At 43.2% G+C, this 17958-nt stretch overlaps 3 protein-coding genes across 17 annotated transcripts in view; 1 reads left to right on the top strand and 2 right to left on the bottom strand.

Annotated features, from left to right (window-relative positions):
• Positions 1-17958, top strand: part of LOC108242155 (NACHT, LRR and PYD domains-containing protein 12-like) — a 608460-nt gene that overhangs the window by 251199 nt on the left and 339303 nt on the right. Inside the window, exon 10 of one of the 15 annotated variants that reach the window (XM_037973825.1) lies at positions 15431-15681. The exons of 13 other annotated variants lie outside the window; for them this stretch is intronic. In XM_037973825.1, the coding sequence (XP_037829753.1) occupies positions 15431-15443 (13 nt within the window). In that variant the 3' untranslated portion in view covers positions 15444-15681. Of the gene's footprint in view, positions 1-15430; positions 15682-17958 lie in introns of those variants that run through there. One more of the 15 variants, XM_037973826.1, reaches the window with a different exon arrangement.
• The window catches only part of LOC108249966 (NACHT, LRR and PYD domains-containing protein 12-like), a 417931-nt gene that overhangs the window by 282555 nt on the left and 117418 nt on the right, over positions 1-17958 (bottom strand). The window lies entirely within an intron of this gene.
• LOC108249965 (NACHT, LRR and PYD domains-containing protein 12-like) overlaps positions 1-17958 on the bottom strand; it is a 179642-nt gene that overhangs the window by 125442 nt on the left and 36242 nt on the right. The window lies entirely within an intron of this gene.

Below are 17958 nucleotides of genomic sequence, written 5' to 3'. Positions count from 1 at the left end.
CTTTGTCTTCAGCCCAGTCCAGAGTGAACTTCTGTGTTAAGACTGTTTTCCCAATGCCAGCCACTCCCTTTGTCATCACTGTTCTGATTGGTTCATGTCTTCCAGGTGGGAGTTTAAAGATGTCTTCTTGTCTGATTGTTGTTTCTGGTTTGTGTGGTTTCCTGGATGCTGTTTCAATCTGTCTGACCTCATGTTCATCACTGACCTTTCCAGTTCCTCCCTCTGTGATGTAGAGCTCTGTGTAGATCTGATTCAGAAGGGTTGGGTTTCCTGCTTTAGAAATCCCCTCAAACACACACTGGAACTTCTTCTTCAGACAAGATTTAAGGTTATGTTGAAAAACTGGGGCAATAAGTCCTGAATGAAGACAAGATTTGAAAGTAGATATTTTATTTCTATAAACAGTGAATATTTTAATGAGTAGACATGAGGAACTCCTTAATTTCTCCATCAGGTTAAATGTACAGAAAAATCCTCTTACTGCTCTGCAGATGGTCAGCCAGCTCCTCCTGCTTCATCCTCCTCAGGAAGTAATTTGTGATCTTCACCAATGCCTCTCTGCTGCTTCTCTGCTCTTCATCCTCACCCTCCAACACCTCATACTCTCTCTGACTCTCAAAGCATTCTGGGTAATCTGGACTCAGAACCTCCTGGATCTTCTTCAGCTCGTTCCTCACAAAAGTGACCATGTTGTCCTCCAGCAGCTGGAACAGAATAATATCTGAATGACACATCAGACTGAAATCATGGAGCCAAACATCAGATCCATGTTGGACAGACTGACAGTCCACTGGTCTACAAAGTGCAGCATGGAGATGGCTGTGAACACAACAGATGGAAAAGTACTTGTTGTACATGTACACACCAAAAATATGACGTCCAGCTGTGTTTGATGCTGCTGGGCAGACTGAGCACTGGGAACCTCTGTGCTCTGCTGGTCCACTCTGTGGAAGAATCAGGAAGAATTAGCTCCTGTAGTGTCTGTGAGTCTTAAGGTTCCAACAGCTGCACAGTTCCTAAAAAGGGACTACCTGAGACTGCCACAATGTATGTATTCCAGCACAATATAGAAAGACAAAGACGTGAAAACAGAACCAAGGTCGTAGATGGGAAAGGAATGTATGGAGGAGCTCTGAGCTGAAAAAAACTATCTGTGATCATCCGTGTGTGTGAGACAGAGATCTATATAAGACACTGTGTTCTAAGATCAGAGTGATTCTTCTAGGATTGGGCCACAAAGTCCTCATGATTTGGTTGTTGTGATATGGGTTACAGTTCTGAACAAAATCCTTTGCTGTTTAACTGAAGCCGTGTCAGCAGGGATTTTATTCCTGAAGCATCAACTCATCAGCACCTTGAAGGCGACCACTAACAATACACCACACTCCCATTCTGTCTGTCCACACAGAGACAAACACAAGCTAAAGGTCCATGTGGAGTCATGATCCAAAAACTATTTGTCCTCCTCCATCCAGCAACACCTGCCACCTGAGTGGAAGTTCCTACCGACACTGTGTTTGAACCAAAGGTCAAAGGTGACACCTGCTGGACCAGCTGGTGACCTACAGACACTCAGAAACTCCTCCTACAACATCCATTCTTTCACTTTGACTGCTGAGTTTGGAGAAAACATCCAACACACACCGCTTCACATCTGAACATAGAAATGTGTGAAAAAGAGCTGAGCTCACATTAAACACATGTTGGAATAAAAACATTTCAGACTGACTCAGTTACATTTTACACAGTTACAACATTTAGATACAGCTCCTCTCTGCTGCTGGAGGTTGGGTGGATTTAAAACCAATACTAATTGACCAGTCACTCTTTAAGGACACACAGCTGGGTTTAGGTTCAGCTTTGAGTATCTGATGAAGCCTGTTAAAAAAAAGTTAAATTCAATGATTGAGTCATGGTGATTGGTGTCAGTTCCTGAGACTGGATCCTGCAACATTCTGGATGAAAGTGACAGGATTATTTATTCTCAGTTATTGATACTGTAACAATCCTTTTCTTCTGCAGGACACCACATCTGTAATTCTACAGTCCATCTTCTCCAGTTCTCCTCCTCCTCCTCGTCCTGCAGCAGACATGTTTTTCTTCTTGAACTGGATTAATGTGGATGAGTGTGTAGTTCAGTAATCCAGATTATTGCCAGCAGCAGAACAGAGAGCTGCAGCCTCCTCTGTGTTTGTTAGAGACTGAGAGAGGAGAAGGTGGACTCAGAATCACAGCCTGATCTCACTGTTTCTGTAACTTCTCTGAAACTACAGAAGAAGCTGAACACAGCAGCCTTTCTTTGTGTCAGCTGCTGGAAAAATCTGAAACTCCACTCAGAGACAACAACCAAGGAGGGTTTAGAGCAGATCTGTTAGCTCTGACTCTGTCCCAAAATGAAGGAAACGTGGAAATCAGCTGGAAACCATTCAGACTTGAAACAAGTTACAGGAGACCAGGCTGATACCAAAAACTACTAAAACTACTAAAAACCCCAGATTGTTCCTGATGTTCTGGGAAACTAACAGTGAAAATAGTTGTGATGGGAGTTCTGGTTCTGTCTCTGTAAGTCAGAGTTTTAGGGGAGGGTCTTGGTTTTTCCAGTGGAGATTTGATCCTGTATGTTTGTAACTGTCAGTCTGAGACAGCTGAGAGTTTCAGTTATATAGAGATGGTAATGAGCTCCAGCTTCAGCTGACTGTTCATCATTTCATCCAAAATCCATCTGATGGATCATCTGAACATCCATCCATCGATCTTCTTCCGCTTATCTGTTGTCGGGTCGCCGGGGTAGCAGCCTATGCAGGGAAACCCAGACTTCCCTCTCTCCAGCCACTTGGGGCAGCTCCTCCGGGGGAATCTTAAGGCATTCCCAGGCCAGAAGAGAAACATAGTCCCTCCAGCGTGTCCTGGGTCTTCCCCTGGGCCTCCTCCCGGCGGGACATGCCCGGAACACCTCACCAGGGAGGCGTCCAGGAGGCATCCTAATTAAATGCCCGAGCCACCTCAACTGTCTCCTCTCTGCGTGGAGAAGCAGCGGCTCTACTCCAAGTCCCTCCTAGATGACCGAGCTTCTCACCCTATCTCTAAGGGAGAGCCCAGACACCCTGCAGAGAAAACTCATTTCAGCCGCTTGTATTCTCAATCTCGTTCTTTTGGTCACTACCCAAAGCTCGTGACCATAGATGAGGGTAGGAATGTAGTTCAACCGGTAAATCGAGAGCTTCACCTTTTGACTCAGCTCTCTCTTCATCATGACAGACCAGTACAGTGCCCGCTTCACTGCAGACGCTGCACCAATCTGTCTATCGATCTCCCGCTTCATTTTTTCCCTCATTCGTGAACAAGACCCCAAGATACTTAAACTCCTTCAATTGGGGCAGGACATCTTCCCCGACCTGGAGAAGGCACTCTCTTTTTCAGCCTCAAGACCATGTCGTCGGATTTGGAGGCACTGATCCTCATCCCGGCCACTTCACACTCGATTGTGAACTGCTCCAACGAAAGCTGTAGATCACGGCCTGATGAAGCCAATAGGACCACATCATCTGCAAAAAGCAGAGACGCAATCCAAAGGTCACCAAAACGGATCCCCTCGACACCTTGGCTGCACCTAGAAATGCTGTCCATAAACGTCATGAACAGAATTGGTGATAAAGGGCAACCTTTGCGGAGTCCAACTCTCACCGGAAACGAGCCAGACTTATTGCTGGCAATGCGGACCAAGCTCTGACACCGGTCATATAGGGACCTAACAGCCCGTATCAAAGGGCCCAGTACCCCATACTCCCAGAGTACCTCCCACAAGATTCCCAGAGGGACACGGTCAAACGCCTTCTCCAGGTCCACAAAATACATGTAAACTGGTTGGGCGAACTCCCATGCACCCTCAAGGACCCTGCTGAGGGTGTGGAGCTGGTCCAGTTTTCCACGATCAGGACGAAAACCACACTACTCTTCCTGAATCCGAGGTTCGACTATCCAATGGACCCTCCTCTCCCGAACCCCCCGAATAGACCTAACCAGGGAGGCTTAAGAGTGTGATCCCACTATAGTTTGAACACACTCTCCGGTCCCCCTTTTTAATTAAGAGGACCACCACCCCGGTCTGAAAATCCAGGGTAACTGCCCCTGATGTCCATGCATTATTGCAGAGTCGCGTTAGCCAACACAACCCTACAACATCCAGACCATTAAGGAACTCCGGGCAAATCTCATCCATCCCTGGAGCCTTGCCATCGAGGAGCTTTTTTAACCACCTCGGTGACCTCAGCTCCAGAGATTGGAGAACCCGACCCAAAGTCCCTAGGCTCCGCCTCCTCAATGGAAGACGTGCTGGTGGGATTGAGGAGGTCTTCAATGTATTCCGCCCACTGACCCACGACGTCCCGAGTCAAAGTCAGAAGCACACCACCCCCACTATAAACAGTGTTGGTGCTGCACTGCTTTCCCCTCCTGAGACGCCATATGGTGGACCAGAATCTCCTCGAAGCCGTGCGGAAGTCTTTCTCCATGGCCTCTCCGAACTCCTCCCATGCCCGAGTTTTTGCCTCAGCGACCACCCAAGCTGCATGCCGCTTGGACTGCCTGTACCCATCAGCTGCTCCTGGAGTCCCACAGGCCAAGAAGGCCCGATAGGACTCCTTCTTCAGCCTGACAGCATCCCTCACCGCCGGTGTCCACCAGCGGGTTCTAGGGTTGCCGCCATGACAGGCACCAATTACTTTACGGCCACAGCTCTGATAAGCCGCCTCAACAATGGAGGCACAGAACATGGCCCACGCAGACGAAATGTCCCCCACCTCCCCTGGAAGATGTTCGAAGTTCACCCGGAGGTGGGAGTTAAAGCTCCGCCTAACAGGAGACTCCGCCAGACATTCCCAACAGACCCTCACAATACGTTTTGGCCTGCCAGGTCTGACCGGCATCCTCCGCCACCATCGGAGCCAACTCACCACCAGGTAGTGGTCAGTTGACAGCTCCGCCCCTCTCTTCACCCGAGTGTCCAAAACATGCGGCCGCAGATCAGATGAAACGACAACAAAGTCGATCATTGAACTGCGACCTAGGCTGTCCTGGTGTTGTTTGAACATGGTGTTCATTATGGACAATCCATCATGAGCACAGAAGTCCAACAACAGAACATCGCTCTGGTTCAGATCAGGGGGGCCATTCCTCTCAACCACACCCCTCCAGGTCTCACTGTCATTGCCCACGTGAGCGTTGAAGTCCACCAGCAGAACAAGGGAGTCCCCAGCAGGGGCACCCTCCAGTACCCCCTCCAAGGACTTCAAAAAGGGTGGGTAATCCAAACTACTGTTCAGCACATAGCACAAACAACAGTCAGGACCCTTTCCCCCACACATAGGCGGAGGGAGACAACCCTCTCGTTCACCGGGGTAAACCCCAACGTACAGGCACCGAGATGCCCACTCCAAGATGCCCGCCTTTCACTGAGGGCAACTCCAGAGTGAAAGAGTGTCCAACCCCTCTCAAGGAGACTTGTTCCAGAGCCGTGCGTTGAGGTGAGCCCGACTATTTCTAGCCGGAACCTCTCAACCTCACACACCAGCTCAGGCTCCTTCCCTACCAGAGAGGTGACATTCCACGTCCCAACAGCCAGCTTCTGTAGCCGAGGATTAGACCGCCAAGGTCCCCACCTTCGGCCACAACCCATCCCACATTGCACCCCGTTTGGCCCCTCCCATAGCTGGTGAGCCCAGGCTCCATGGGCAAAAGCCCGGCCACCAGGCGCTCGCCAACGTGCCCCACCTCGAGGCCTGGCTCCAGAGTGGGCCCCGGTGACACGCGTCTAGGCGTGAGAACACTGTGTCCAATTCTTTTGCTCATCATAAGCGGTCTTTGGGCTGCACTTTGTCTGGCCCCTCACCTAGGACCTGTCTGCCTTGGGTGACCCTACTAGGGGCATGAAGCCCCAGACAGCATAGCTCCTAGGATCATTGGGACACTCAAACCCCTCCACCACAGTAGGGTGGCAGCCAGGAGGGGATCATCTGAACATGACAACAATAAAAACCAGAGCTGAATGTTCAGTTTGGTTCTGGTTCCTGCTGGATTCTGTCAACAGCCGCCCGGTTCGCTACACAATCAGCATCCTTTAAAAAGTCACATTATTTGAGAATTATTCTCCCTGTTCAACAAGAGTTTTAAACAAGTTACAGACAGAAAGCAGCAACTTAGTCTGAGAGAAATGAAATAAAGATCAACTCAAAGTCATTCAACAGAAAACAATTATCTTTAATATCATCCAGCCTCGACTGAACACTGAGAAAAACTTACTGTTTGTTTTGGTTGAAACAAAGAGGAAAACCCTTCGACATGTTGCTCTTAAAGGACACACAGCTGGATTCAGGTCCAAGTTCAGGTTCAGGTCTGTTCCTGTGAATAAAGGCAGTGTGTTGATGTGAGTGCTGAGCTCTGACATGGAGAAGAGTCATGTAGAGTTAGAGATGGTCATCTCACCTCTGATCTTTGCTCTGGCTCTCATGTTCCCCACACAGAGTGGTTTTAGAGGGAGGGACTCCCTCCTCTCTGTCCTCACACGGATCCATGCTGCTGAATTCACATCCACATCAGCTCTCACACACTTTCTACCTTCACCTGCAGAGGAAACGCAAATCATTCAGTTGCATATTTAACACTGTTTATGCTGAAAGAAGATTGTCTGCTTCTTTGCCGCAGTTTTACAAAACTAAAATGTAGTGTGGTAGTCAACTTCAGCCAACACAGAAACAGCTTAAGTCAGTGAATTTTACAGACACTGAGCTAAAATTTGATGTGTAAATGGGTTAGCATCATTCACAACACACACTCTGAGGGTGACATCATCACATAAGGTAGCACATGACATTGTTTTCAAGGTTTGATTAAAACAACTACAACACCATTATTCCTCAACATAAGATGATCTTAGCTTAAAGGCCTGTCATGAAATCATTTTTATTTACTCCTAATGTGCTGATGTGAGCAGGGCTTCAGTTTCTGCATCAAAATGGCTGGTCTGCCCTCAGAAACTTGAGTTTAGCACTGGATTTTCTGATAACCTTATCTGGTATTTTATTGCCTGAAAGTGTTTGATCCAATACAGTGCCTAAGCATTTAACACAAGATTTATTGGAGAGTGTATGACCATCACAAGTGACATCTAAAGGCTCCTTGACATTAAGCCTTCTCTTAGAGCCAAAAAGAATCAATCCTGTCTTCCCAAAATGAAGACATAGCTTACTGTTACTAAGTCACTCATGGACATCTGTATGCAAGACTTTGCACTCACAGCTTTTAGATTCATGCTCACATAAAAGCAATTCTAATCCGCACAATTTCTCAGACGTAAATGACAGTCGAGTTTTGTGTACAAGAATTTTGTTGTTGTACAAATACGAATGTTAGAATTACACACACATCTTTTTGACAGTTACCTCACTCCATATGAGACTGCCTTTGTCTTGCTCCAGCTTGATCAGTGAGATGGATTAAACATGTACCAGGAGAGTAAGAGTGTATGAAACCTGACTGGAATTTATATATTAGATTGTGATCTATCAGTTACTGATGGAGTTGCTCTTACGCAACTTTTTTAAAACAAAATTTACGTAAAGAAAGTTTAGTTTACGTAGCAGCTTGTGGGCGGCGCCACACCACTGCTGTCTCCTGAAGCTTTCCGATCACTTCAACTGGTTAAAAAAGTGAACAGCTTCATGAAGCCTAGGCGTAAATTCAGACTGAAAGACCTGCTTCAGCCTCACCTGCATCTAATCGCTGCGTCGAGCACCTCCACTCCAGCCTACCAGCATCAGACCGCGCCTCCATCTCAGCCCATCAGCATCCGACCGTGCCTCCAGCTTATCCAATCAGCGAGCAAGCCTTCGTTTAAAAGGACTTCCATCGTGGCCCCATCCGTTCGCCGGCCGAACTTCAGGCCACCTCCACCCCTTCTCCACCTCCAGTTTCCCAGCTCCCTCAAGCTTCCGTCCCCTCTTCGACCTCCACCACCAGTGTCCGGCCCGGGGAAGACGCCTCTAATGCTCAACCTGAGCTTCTCCTGAAAGCGCATTGCTACTGTCGACACTCGCGTCTTCCGCCGAGGTCCGAGCGCCAAATATCATATGTCATTCATGTCAAATAAAACCATTTAATTGCAGCTTCTCTTTGTCGTGAGTCTCTCCAGGTTGAATTGTTATTAATCCAAAATGTGACCGAATTGTGTCATAAGATATTATATCCAGAATAAGATTTGGTCATACAGGATTAAATAGTACTCTTAAAATAATTAATAAACATTGTTGTTGTAGTTTTTGTGATAAATTAGAAACAGTACATGTTTTTTTAGAATGTAATAAATATGTTCAAGAAAGAGATGTGTTAATTAGAAATTTAAGTAAGAATAAAAGTAAATTAGAAATAAGGGAGTTATTTCAGAGATCATCTGGGGATGTAGTATTTAGCAGTATTTTTAATTTTCTAAGAAGAACGGGTGTTATGGGGAGATCATAGTAGTTAAGCGTCTGATCCATACTCCTATCTGGAAGGTGGCGGTAATGCTCCTATAAGTTGTTTGCCAACTGTTGAGGTAAGGATTTTCACCTGCATTCCTCCTCCTTCACCTCACCCGAGTTGGTTGATGGAAAGGGACCGTAAGGAGACAATACCTTAAATTTAAATATTTATTTTACCAAAGGCAGTGAGAAAACACCGGTTATTACAAAGATAGGGTAGACGCCCTGTTTGACATCTTTAACTCACATAATCTGCACTGCAGTGGCTTCAAACATCCTATATGTCAAAGCAACTGGCCTGAAGTTGCTGAAAAAGATAAATGGTAAGAACTCATTTTGTTTACACTTTATATCCACCTAATATCAAAAAAAAGTTCTGAAGCTTATTGGATATATAAACTAAATGACACTTACATGAAATTGAGAGCATATATAAAGTTTTTTCCTGTTATTTATTTATTTATATATATATATATATATATATATATATATATACATATAAGTCATTGGTCCCCTCCCCTCCTTCAGAGGATGTCCCTCTTCTCTGGAGGTCAAAGGGCAACTTCTTCCCCCTTCATGCTTGGCACGTGGCTCAAATCCAGGGCTTCTAACACATACTTCTCTTTCCAGATAAACTAAACAACTACTTGTTAAAGCTTTTTAAATGGTGGCTAAATATAAAATTTTGATAAACACACATCAGATTAAGATATAATAATCAAATGTTAAATAAAGCATGGGATAATAAATACAAGGCCTTCTATTCCACAACATTTAGATTATATGCAGAACTGTTGCTCTTCTTATGATTAAATGCTGTTTAAGTGAAAGCTTGGTTTTGTCTAATTCCACACAACCGCCATAAAAAAGAGAAGAAGAATTGCGTCCCATAAATCCCAGCTGCTCTCCGGCGGCCGCTCTGACGAGCTCAAGCCGCCTTTGGTGGCTCAAACAGCGGGGAAGCAGCGGCTCAGCTCCCCCTACCTCCACAGGCTGATTTAGGCAGAAAAATCTGCCTCCAAGCCATCAGCAAATGAGGCCGAACAGTAAAATCTCCTCTGCGTTAAACCGCTGACCACCAACTAACTCTACTTTTCTTTCTTTCTAGCGGATTCACGCAGAAACAAAATGGAGGACGAACAAACTGACGGCTCTCCTTCAGTCCGTCTGACTTTTTACACCTCCAGCTGAGAGTTTGTCACCGTGAAGCACGAAGCGACACATTTCTGCTGTTCCTGCTCGAACTAAAACACTGACAGACGATTTTAACAAGTCAAACACTGACAAACAGCTTCCAGTACCTTCAGCTGCAGCTCCACACCCAGAAAAATATCTGCGTCACGTCGGAAGTGAAAGTGAAAGTTTAACTTATATTAAAGGGGAGGAGAAAAAAATAACCATCTTCTACAGAAGGTCAGGGCAAAATGCCAGTATTTTTTTCCACTGTAGGCCTAATCTTCTGCCATAAAATTCAAAGTTAAAGAAAAAAATCCTGTAATTCTCACTCTTTCTCAGAATTCTGTCTTTTTTTTCAGAACTTTCATTTTAAAGTCTGAAAAACCTGACTTTAGAAAATTCTTCCACAGCTAAGTGACCTTAGCAAACACAAACATGGCTACAAGTCAGACAGTTTTACAGTTACTGAGCTGTAATCTGGTGTGGTAGTAGCTGAGAGTCATCCTCAACACCTGCTCTGAGAACTAACATATATTGTGAGATCTCACAACATCACTGGAGATCTCACGTCATTTACGAGGTTTGATCCAAACAGCTATAACTCATTCCTTAAAGCAGGGGTATTCAAGAAAACTGTGAGGAGGTCCAGTTCAAAGAAATTTCCTCAAGCAGAGGTCCGCGATATCGTATTTGCAGTATGACAATATCGGAATACATGGTGTTAAAAAAAATAATAATACAGGTTAAAATAATTTCAAAGAAGTTTATTAGCACTGAAACACAGGATAACATTGTGTGGCTGCAGTTTAAATTAAAAATAACTAAATTATGTATTCAAAAATAAAGAAAGTGCTTAAGAAAAAATAGCAGCTTCAGTTTCCTTTTGATTGAACAATCTCAATATTTCTGCTCAACAAAACAACTCTCAAAACACCTGAACTATTTCTCTTACAGATTTCTCTTACATCTGTCTTCCCCCAATTTCCCTTGCTCAGTGTGAGAATTGAGCTTTGGCTTGCCCTGCCAACATTTTAAATCTGGGCTTGAAGGAGGTCAGGGCCATTCTCATGCACATGTGCAGATGCTCATTGGTGAGCTTGGAACGATATTTTGTTTTTATTATGTTCATTGTAGAGAACGCTGCCTCACAGCTGTATGTGGAGCCGAACATGGTCAAGATAAACAGGGCCACTTTTTTCAGATCTGGGAAAGCTGTCTCAGAAACCATCTGGAGCCAGAATGTGGTAGATTCGGTTCTTGCAAACTGCTCTTTCAGGGCCACATCTGCCTGGAGGTCAATCATTTGCATCTGGAGAGGCCCAGTGTTTGCCCACTTGAAGTGATGTGTGACATCATTTGTGAATGCTCTGACATCAGTGATGAGAAATGGATTCTGTATGAAGAGGGTGAGCTCCTCTCCAATGCTGAAGCTATCAAAGCGTTTGCTGAAGTTTTCAATCAACTTGTCAACAAAGTCAACAAAAGAGGAGACATCTCTATGGCCCTGCACCTGTTCTTTCACTTTTGGGAAGTGTGTGTAGTCTCCTTGCAGATCTTCTTTATACACCTGAAGTTTTCGTTGAAATGAGCGGACAGCTGTCATCAGATCACAAATGGAATTGTTCTTTCCCTGCAGCTGCAAATTAAGCCCATTCAGGTGTGACATGATATCAGCCAAAAAAGCTACGATACCCATGTTTTTCTCGTCATTTAGAAAGACAGAAAAGTTGGCTGCTTTCTGACTTTCCAGTTGTTCCAAGAAAGCTGTTACTTCATGTCTAATTGACCAAAATCGCTCTAGCACCCTGCCTTTGCTGAGCCATCTAACATTGTTGTGTAGCAAAAGATCATCAGAGTTTGCATCAACCTCTTTGAGAAATTCCCTGAGCATGCGATGCTGACAAGAAGAAGATGCCCTGAGAAAGTTTATGATTTTCATCATTGTCTTCATCACCTCAGCATACTCATCTGACAGGGTGGAGCAAAGGACAGCCTGATGAATAATGCAGTGGTAAGAGATCAGGTCAGCGTTGTCTTCTTTCAACCTTGCCACAGCTCCCTTTTCTCTCCCTATCATGGCAGGGGCTCCATCAGTGGTTATTGATATCACTTGTTTTGGCTCTATTCCTCGCTTTGCTAGCATTTCCTTAATGGCCAGGTAGATGTCTTTTCCTTTGGTAGTTGTCTGCAGGGGAGTCACACCTAAGAGGTCTTCACAGAACTGATTTTTCTCCCTGTTTAAGAATCTTATGTAAACCAATAGCTGAGCATTGTCAGACACATCAGTAGATTCATCCACAGCCAGGCCAACACACGGTGCCTTACAAATAGCTTCTTCCAGCTGGGACAGTGAATCTTGAGCTAGTATCTCACTTCTCCTTGTGGCTGTGCAGGCTGACAGGGGTATTTTCTCTATTTTGTCACAGAGCTCATCTTTTTCTTTACCATCAAGTAACGCCTCTGCTATTTCAGTCATGCACTCTTTGACAATACTTGCATCTGTAAAGGGCTTTTTGTGTTTCCCTAAAACCCAAGCAACACGGAGGGAACATTCATTAGCACGCTGTTGTGCGCTGAAAGCACGGCTTAATACCCTGGTGGACTGATCATATTGGGCAGTGAGACTTCGAATTTTCTGCGTCCGGAGTTCGGACTTAGGGGGGTATGATTGGTCAAATGCTTTGTGCTTAGTCTCATAGTGACGCTTGACATTGGCACTTTTAATAAGTGCCACGGTTTCGGAGCATATGAGGCACACTGGTTTCGTGCTCGCGGGTGGAAGAATGAACATGTATGCATCAGTCCATTCCGTGTTGAACGCTCGATTTTCGGCATCTACTTTTCTCTTTTTAGAAAGCGCCATAGTGTTTGCACCTCTTCTGACTGTAATTCACGCCCTGTCTTCCTGTATCACCTCCCTGCGTTTCTCGCTTCAATCGCTTTTCGCTCGCCTTTCACCTCCTCTTCCTTATATCACACTGCGTGGATGTCTGTGCCTGGCTACAAACCTCTGCTTCGGTTTGCTCATACAACTCGCTCTGAGTTCAAGCTGGCGATTTGATTCGCTAGTTGAACCACGTGGTTAGTATGACTCGCACGCGATTGGTTTGTAGCTTCCAATTCTTGCTCAGTGAAGTGCTGGTAAAAGCACTTGTGTCAGATAGGAAAAAATAAATGCTCCGGTTTAAAATTAATTCTCCCGTCAAAATTAACAAATATTTTAACAATTTATTCCGGGTCCGGATGGGATGGCATATGGGTCCGTATCCGGACCGAAGTCCGTTGGTTGCGGACCACGGCCTTAAAGAAAGGCCTTTAATTCTTAATGTGTTAGTCAAAGCCACAATAGCTGCCAAAATACAGGATTTTTTTTTTCATATGTTTTATTTGAATCTTTTGGAAATGTGTAGCATTTATGATAAAAAAATTTAAAAACAACTAAATATGCATCCTTCACCACCAGAAGTCTACTGCATGGTTTATAATAAAGAAGCAAAATCAGCGGAGTCATGTTTTGTTGGCAACAATTACAAGTCGTTTGTTTACATTCAAACATTGACAGTTTCACTTAGGACATTAGTCTTGGCGTGTGCCGGGTATTGAATCGGTAAAATAATCCCCGGATGTAAACAGAGTCAGAGGGAGAACGATGGAATCAGAGATGCCAGGTTTAATCTGAACTGTCACCAGAGAACTTCTGATCGCTACATTTCGCTGTAAACAAACGAGAGGAATATTTGCTGTAGTCTATCGCAATCTTTACAAAAACCTAAGTTACATTAACCCTCAAACAACCAATTAATGATGTAAAAACTGGGTTAGAAGCATAAATATTCAAATTGAAAAAACTAAAAATGTGCATATTTTGACAGCTATTATGGCTTTAATTAAAGTCAGAATATCTACCAGTGTTATGAAAACATAGTTGTTTAAGACATCAACACAATGTGATGTTGCATTAACTGAGTTTGATTACTGTCATAGAGATAACTTATAAGTAATATTGTTAGCACAGAAAAAGACCCAGACTGCAAAATTATCTGAATTACATGAAAGTGGATCATGATTTTTCATATTAACGTCCCAGCTGTCAACATTCGAATCCTTCCTTTGAAGTAAAAGCAAAACACAATACGCTTAAAATATTTGTGTCATTTTATTTTATTCTCAGAATTTTGTTAAGTTTGTTAAGTTGACATTAGCTGTAATGCTTAAAAAAGCACATTATGGCTCATAAACAAACTATAACTACAGGTCTTGCTGTCAGTGACCCAACAAATATTTATGTCAGAGGAAACACTTTTTAGTGGCTAGTTTTCACTTCTCCAAGTGGTTTGAACTATTTTTCCTTCTTTAATTTTGATTTATTTATTTTCTTTACATGAAATGCATTCATTAAGTGTTGAACATTAATCCTACAATTCTTTATGTTGACCAGCAGAGGGCAGCATGACATATTTCTCTGCTTGTTTTGCCACAGACTTCACCTTCAACTTTTTGTACAATAGCCTGAGCAAAAATCATATTTTATCTCTCTTGCCTACATGAAGTATGTTTCCCATCAAGTTGACTACTTTTGCTAAAGAATTTTATATATATATATATATATATATGTATATATATATATATATATATATAAAGACTATTTTGTTGATTGGTTTTAAAATTAACACAAAACTCTGGTTCATAATTCAAATAATTACGAAAGCAATCATATATCTGAGTGACGTCTTTATCTATTATGAGGTGGAAAATAGTTTTATTTGAATCCCAGAATAAAAAAAGGTCTAAAATGACTGAGCACTACATGTTAAAAGGCTTCTGGGGGCAGCATTTATCCACAGACTGTACGCAGTGTACCTGAAAGAATAAATTAGAGATGGGAAATAAAATAAATGTCCAATGATCCCAGCTGCAGATTTGGTTCTTATAGCAGTTTGACTCCAGTGTCCTTGCTGGTTTCTTTGCTATTTCATGTAGACTCCCACAGCAGCACTCACACAACTCAACCACAGATCAACTAACCTGACATTTTCCCTTCTCACCTTTCTGACCAGCCTGTAAGACCTTTGTACAGCTGCTGGATAAAGAAGAACCCTTTTGAACTATGGACTCATGGTACATGAAAGAAATCTGGAAATTCCTTGGATTTAGTGTAAAAAAATATATATAAATAAATAAATAAAATTACTTGCCAGATTATACACACACTATACTAAATATGCTGTTTATATTTGAGGAAACAGTTTTATCTCACAGAAAGACAAGAAAAGAAGGAAAGACCCAGCATTACTTGAAGGAATGCATATCACTCACCAAAAAAACATCTAATGTTAACATGTGATATCTCCCATCATCTGTTAGTACTTGGAGGATGTGTTGGGAATGACTGTCAGCTACTACCACACCAGATTTTAGCTCAATATATATAAAGATCACTGAAATGTAGGCATTTGGGACTAGCTTAAATTTGATTAGCTGTGGCAGCCATCTTAAGTTGGGTTGACTCCAAAAGTTAATCAGTTGTAGATGTACATCTAAAATTTATTTACTGAAAGTTAAATTAAAATCGGTTCAGTGGTTCATGAAATATTTTGCTAACAGACAAGCAGGGTTGACTCCCAACAGTTACTGACAAAGTTTTAACCAAAGATGTTGCTGAATGTGTTGTGATTGAAGTATGTGTTGGGGTCTCTGAAAGACTCATTTATCACTTCTGTTGCTTCTTCTTCTCTCTACAGCTGGAGGTGGTGACCTTTGTGAAGGAGCCACTGAAGATGATGGTGTGTTTCTGGGAGAAGATGAGCTGTGTCCTGATGATCCACAGAGGCTGAAGCAGCAGCAGCTTGTATGCAGAGAGACTGACTGGACTGTTTCTGGGAGGTGGAGAGGAGAGGAGAGCCTCTATGGAGCTAAAACTGTCCCATAATTCACAAATGCACAGAACTTGTATTTTTGATGCAAACACAAATATATCTTGATTTACAATCTGCTTCTGGCCTCTGGGCTGCGCTGCATTTGTGTGTGAATTTTGAGACTCCCTTGACGTCTCAATCCACAGATGTCAGGGAATGATCAGCAACCAATCAGGTATCTTACATGTTTCAGCCAATCATCAGAACGCACCGCCACGTGGGACACGTCTCACTTCTAAGCCAATCACACCAAGCCGTCAAACCGTGCGACTGCCGTTACAAACTAAAGAAGAAGAAGTAATAAAAGTAAATTAGTTATTAGGGAATTGTTTCAAAGATCATCTGAGGATATAGTTTTTAGTAGCATTTGTAGTTTTTTAGGAAGAACGGGTATTTTGGGAAGAATATAGTAAATAGTATATCTAACTTCCGGCCGAGTGGACGCTGGCGCGCTTTTGCTGCCGCTGCTCGTCGGCCTTTTCGACTTTTTAACTTTTATTGCTTTTATCTCCGTTTTTTAACTTCGCCGTCAGCTGGCTCCTTTGTGAACATCTACTCGCTATCTCCATTCGATCCAGTATTACTGCACTGTGTTTGTTTGCTGTTGGGTTGTGTTGACTTACCTGTGTAACGCAGGCTAGCCTCGTGGCCTCATCTGACTCCTCTCGATCACNTTATACAGAGAAAAAACACCCTAAGGTGTTTACAAAGTGCAGTCTGTCCTGAAAGTCTGTCTATGAAATGAAGAGTCGTTGATGATGTTGTTTGAAAATAACCTGGAAAGAAAACAGTCCATGAAACGACAATTTCAACTTTCTACATGAAGCATTTTGGAAGATTGTGATGTTTTCAGCAGGAAGAAAAGTTCTGATTGTTGTTCTGTAAACTTACAATCAGACTTCCAGAACAAGAAAATGTTCCTTTAAGAGAAGGAGGCTTTTGTTTTCAGAACTAGAGTCCAAATAAGCAGGTGGGACTGATCCCGTCCTCGCTGAGGGAGACAGTTTATCAGCCAAAAGCTTCAGACAGACAAACTTCCACAAGGTGGGATATGGGGAAAGTGCTCTGCCAGGGTTTTGGACCTGAAGTCCTCCTGACTACAGCTACAGATTCATGTTCCAGAGACAAGAATGTTCCTTCAAATGGGTCTGATTTCAGTCAGATTCTGAAGCTGTGTGTTCAGCTCCACCTCATTCCATTAGAAGATCATTAAAAAGTTGGTTTATTTCAGGAAATCAGCTCAAAAAGTCAAACTTCTATCTTCTATAAATTCATTCCACACAGACTGATATATTCCAAGCCTTTATTTCTGCTCATTTGGATGATTCTGGCTCACAGCTGATGAAAACTGATGTTTTCATTTTCAGAGAAACTGAGTTTGGGGTTTTCATCAGCTGGAAGTCAGAATCCTCAAAATGAGCCAAAATAAAGGGTTGAAAGTAAAGAATGGATGTAGGAGGAGTTTCTGAGTGTCTGAAGGTCACCAGCTGCTCCAGCAGGTTCACCTTTGACCTTTGGATTTTCCTCTAAGTCAGTTATATTTTTCCTCCTGATTTTGCTCTCAGCCTATCAGCTTCCAGCATCATTTCCCTTCTTCCTGTTTCTGATCCTCTGCAGGGTCACGAGGAGACGACTGAATTTATTACTTACTTCACCTCAACTTTCCATCTGAATCTGTTTCTGAACACATTTGACTCAAGAAATGAAAACTAATGTCATGAGTCTTCCCTCAGATTAAGGCCCTTTAACATGATGAAGCATTTCATTGGTCGAACAGCTGAAGTCTGCTTGTGATTGGCTGATTCTAACAGGAAGTCATTATTGTCTCAACCCATGCATCTGTAGAGCATCTCCACCATCAGGTCGACCACGTTGGTTCTGCTAATAGTTTTTTTCCCAACAGCACTTTTTCCTGTCTGGAAACCATCCAGTAAGTCAGGATTCTGCAGAAAACACTGAAAGAGTCTCAGTTCCTCGTCTCCAACATTAAGACTCCAGCAGCTTTTGCTTTACAGGCTTCTTTAGTTGGACTTTTTCATCAAACTAGAGGAGATTTTCACACTTCACTTCTTTTCTCCCAAACAGGGAAAAATTCCCATCATCACAATTCATCTGAAATGAACAAACTTTGCTGCCATTGGTGGAAATATGATCATTCTGTTCTGTTGGACGAGACTGCAGCCGAGTGCTTGTTCACTTTGACAAAGTGAGATGTGGGACATTTTTTGCTCCAAAGCCAGAAGAAAATGACAGGCCTATCACTCTTTAAAGGAACGCATCCAGCCTGTCACATTTCAGCTCCAAGTTTTAAAGGAAGATTTGAAGTTATCTATTAGCACTTGGAGGATGTGTTG

The sequence above is a fragment of the Kryptolebias marmoratus genome, linkage group LG23, assembly GCF_001649575.2.
Source record: "Kryptolebias marmoratus isolate JLee-2015 linkage group LG23, ASM164957v2, whole genome shotgun sequence".
NCBI lineage: Eukaryota > Metazoa > Chordata > Actinopteri > Cyprinodontiformes > Rivulidae > Kryptolebias > Kryptolebias marmoratus.
Note: the sequence above shows the minus strand (reverse complement) of the source record. Positions and strands in the feature narration are given on the sequence as shown.